Source organism: Chenopodium quinoa, unplaced genomic scaffold (assembly GCF_001683475.1).
Source record: "Chenopodium quinoa cultivar QQ74 unplaced genomic scaffold, ASM168347v1, whole genome shotgun sequence".
NCBI classification, from domain to species: domain Eukaryota; kingdom Viridiplantae; phylum Streptophyta; class Magnoliopsida; order Caryophyllales; family Amaranthaceae; genus Chenopodium; species Chenopodium quinoa.
Window position 1 is genome coordinate 1,315,799 of NW_018743175.1, and position 3,840 is coordinate 1,319,638.

At 34.8% G+C, this 3,840-nt stretch overlaps 1 protein-coding gene across 1 annotated transcript; it reads left to right on the plus strand.

Moving 5' to 3' along the window:
• Positions 1-1,920: 1,920 nt before the first annotated feature.
• Positions 1,921-3,365, plus strand: LOC110732818 (3-isopropylmalate dehydratase small subunit 3-like; the record flags this gene model as incomplete). Its single annotated transcript, XM_021912822.1, has 1 exon — positions 1,921-3,365. A coding segment is annotated over one exon (525 nt), but the record flags the coding sequence as incomplete, so codon positions are not given.
• Between the last annotated feature and the right edge of the window lie 475 nt (positions 3,366-3,840).

Consider the following 3,840-nt stretch of genomic DNA (forward strand, 5'->3'; position numbering starts at 1 on the left):
TTAATCCTGTCTCCAATGAAAGTGAACAAAACAGGTATGAGTTACCTCCTAGAAGTACGAGAGGAGTTCCACCAAGGAGATATGATCCTGAATATGAGGACCAACGGTCGAGATACCCAATCGAAAGAATCAGCACTGAAAATCTATCCAGCACAGCCATAGCTTTCAATGCCTCTTTATACTCCGCAGACATTCCAAAGAATGTGGAGGAAGCTGTCAAGAATGAAAAATGGAAGCAGGCTATGGAAGAAGAGTATCAGGCTTTACAGAAAAACAAGACTTGGGAGAAATGCATCTTACCAAAGGGGAAGAAAAAGGTGGGATGTAGATGGGTATTCTCCATCAAATACAGAGCAGATGGAACTATTGAGAGATACAAAGCACGGCTGGTTGCTAAGGGATACACTCAGACATATGGAATAGACTACTCAGAAACTTTCTCTCCTGTGGCCAAAATTGACACGATACGAGTTCTGTTTTCTGTAGCTGCAAACAAGGAATGGCCTTTGTACCAGTTTGATGTAAAAAATGCCTTCCTTCATGGAAGCATTGACGAGGAGGTGTATATGGAGGTACCTCCTGGATATTCTCATGATTTTAGAGATGGGGAAGGATGCAGATTGAGGAAGGCTCTCTACGGACTAAAACAGTCTCCTAAGGCGTGGTTCGGAAGATTCACAAAAGCTATGAAGAAGTTTGGATATAGGCAAAGTAATTCCGATCATACTTTATTCCTGAAGAAAGAAAAAGAGAAAATCACCTGTTTAATCATCTATGTAGATGACATGATTATTACAGGAAATGATGAGGAGGAGATTGCAGACTTAAAGGGAAAATTATTTCAGGAATTTGAGATGAAAGATTTGGGCAATCTCAAATATTTTCTTGGCATAGAGGTCTTGAGATCAAAGCAAGGGATCTTCATTCACCAGAGGAAATATATTCTTGACCTTCTGGCAGAAACAGGAATGCTTGGTTGCAAACCAGCTGAAACACCGATTGTGGCAAATCATGGCCTTCAAATTCTTGAAGGTGCAAAATTGACTAATAAGGAGGAGTATCAAAAGATTGTGGGGAAACTTATTTACTTAGCTCACACAAGACCAGACATAGCCTATGCAGTAGGGGTAGTGAGCAGATTCATGCATCTTCCACAAGTACAACACATGACAGCAGTAATGAGGATTTTGAGGTACCTAAAGGGTACAAGTAGTACTGGGATTTACTTTGACAAGAATGATCACCTAGATCTAATTGCGTACACGGACGCAGATTGGGCAGGAGATCGTGATGGTAGAAAATCCACCTCTGGATACTTCACCCTAGTAGGAGGTAATTTGGTCACCTGGAGAAGTAAGAAGCAGAAAGTAGTGGCTTTGTCAAGTGCAGAGGCAGAATTCAGAGGTATTGCAAAAGGGATAACTGAAATCTTATGGATCCGGAAACTTATGAGTGAAATTGGTTTTCCACAAAAAACAGCATGCAAACTCTTTTGTGATAACAAAGCAGCAATAAGTATCTCAGAAAATCCAGTTCAACACGACAGAACGAAGCATGTTGAGATAGACAGACACTTCATAAAAGACAAACTGGAAGATAAGATAATTAAACTTCCATTTGTGAGATCAAGAGATCAGTTAGCTGATATCCTGACAAAAGCTGTCAACAGTGAAGCATTCGATGAGACATTACGCAAGTTAGGCATTGGAGCACCAAATGCCCAACTTGAGGGGGAGTGTAGAAATAACCATAATTAGTTCCTTAATTAAAGGGACTAAATATTGACCAATTTATTCTGCAAATATTTAGGCTGTATTTTTGGTAGTAGTTGTTGTAACCTTGGTTCTGTGTATAAATATTTGTACTATCACCAGCAATAAACACACAGAAAATTGCAAACACAATTCTGCTTAATTCTCTATATTCGCCACCTCTCGAATAAAACTAGCACCACTCACCGCAATTTCCTTATCTTCTTCCGTTACCACCACCTCAAATTCATCCTCTCCTTCATCCTCCACATACTTTTACGGTCTTTGCTACGTAGTTCGGGACGATGTTGAGACTAATCAAATCATTCCTACACAATATTATTCCAGCTTGGATCATTACCCTCTTCGATTTGTTGAGGATGACGGGATAAAGTCAAAGTACTCGATTATTATTGCAGGGAATAATTTTGGTTGTGGAAGAGAACATGCTGCTGTTGATGCTTTGAGTGATGCAGGAACCAGAGCTGTTGTGGCTGAATCATATGATGGGGTTTTTCTTAAGAACTCGAATTCGAGTGGGTTGATTTTTGCTTTGGAATCTGAGGTAAGAATTTGTGATGAATTTAAAACAGGGGATGTTGCCACTGTTGATGTTGAAGAGAGGGTTTTGGTGAATCAAACTACTGGGATAGTTTATCAGTTAAAGGCAGTTGCTGCTGATGCGGTTAGTTGAAGTTGGTCATCTCAAGTCTTTTACTGGCTCGTATTCATAAGGAATGATCGATTCGTGTGTACAAAGTGTGTATATTTCCGTTTTGAGTTGCTGGGGAAAATTGATGGTTGAGTTACACAAGATTAATGTGGGAAAATCTCCATTGAATAGGGAGTATGATGAATTGCATAATTTGCATTTAGTCTTGTTCTTTTAATTCTAGCTCTTTAATTGATTTTATTTTTTTTCCCTATCTCATTTGTAAATAGTAGCGTAAAATCATGTTTAAATTCGTAGCTTATATAGTGCTTAATTAGTTTCAGTTACTCTAGAATTAAAAGATTTTGCGTTATTATCAAAAATTCAATTCAATATCTAAGCTTTCGTTATTTGTCCGATTGTCCCCACCTTTCTTTACATTTTCGTTTAATTTTTCTATTCTCGTTTCAGTTTTTTTTGTTGAAAGGACACTATGGTGCCTGATGTCATTGTCAAATTTGTGATAACATATGGAAAGAATCAAAGCAAATAACCCACCTCAACCTTATTACTGCACTAGTTTAAGACCCATGTCACGCACGATAAGTCCAAAACAAACTATACATTACTTTATTTAAAATAAAAAAGCGGAGGAAGTAAAAATTTGTGTAGTACGAACTATGAATCTCTTATTATAATAGATTCATCAATTTTTTTATTTTTTTTTATTATTTTTTTTTAATATTGCTACTATATTAGATTAGTTAAAATATATTAATAATTTGAAATAATAAAATATAATGTATTATGCTATTTAAAGATATGACATACGAAGTACGAAGTAATATTTATGCGGAAAAACTTGTGTGGACCGTTCACAATAATATTATTATGGATCTGAGATGTATACACGCGCAATTGACTATATTTTGAACATAGTGAGCTTAATTTTAATATAGTAACCTTAATTTTAACATAGTTACCTTTATTAAAACTTATGTGATCTTTAATATTATTGTAAATCTGAAGTACAACGTTATGTTAAACATAGTGACCCTAATTTTAATATAGTGACCTTTATTATTCATGTTGACCAATATATTAAAATTTCATTAAAAAAATAATAATAGCCTCTTATGACCTTTATAATAACACAACAACTTTTATGTTAACTTAATAACCTTTATTTTGACATAGTGACCTTTTTTTTATTAATAAAATGACCATAATGTATCTAATATTAGTCGTTCACAATAAAGTAATGTGAACCAGGTATATTTAAGAGTTAAGATATAACGTAATAAATATGAAAAATATTTTATTATAGAGATGTAAAGTATGTGAATTAAAATTACCACGATTATATTATTTAGTAAATATTTTGCGTATAAATTATAGTAAGTGATATTGACTAAAAAAAATGAAAATGAGAAAAAA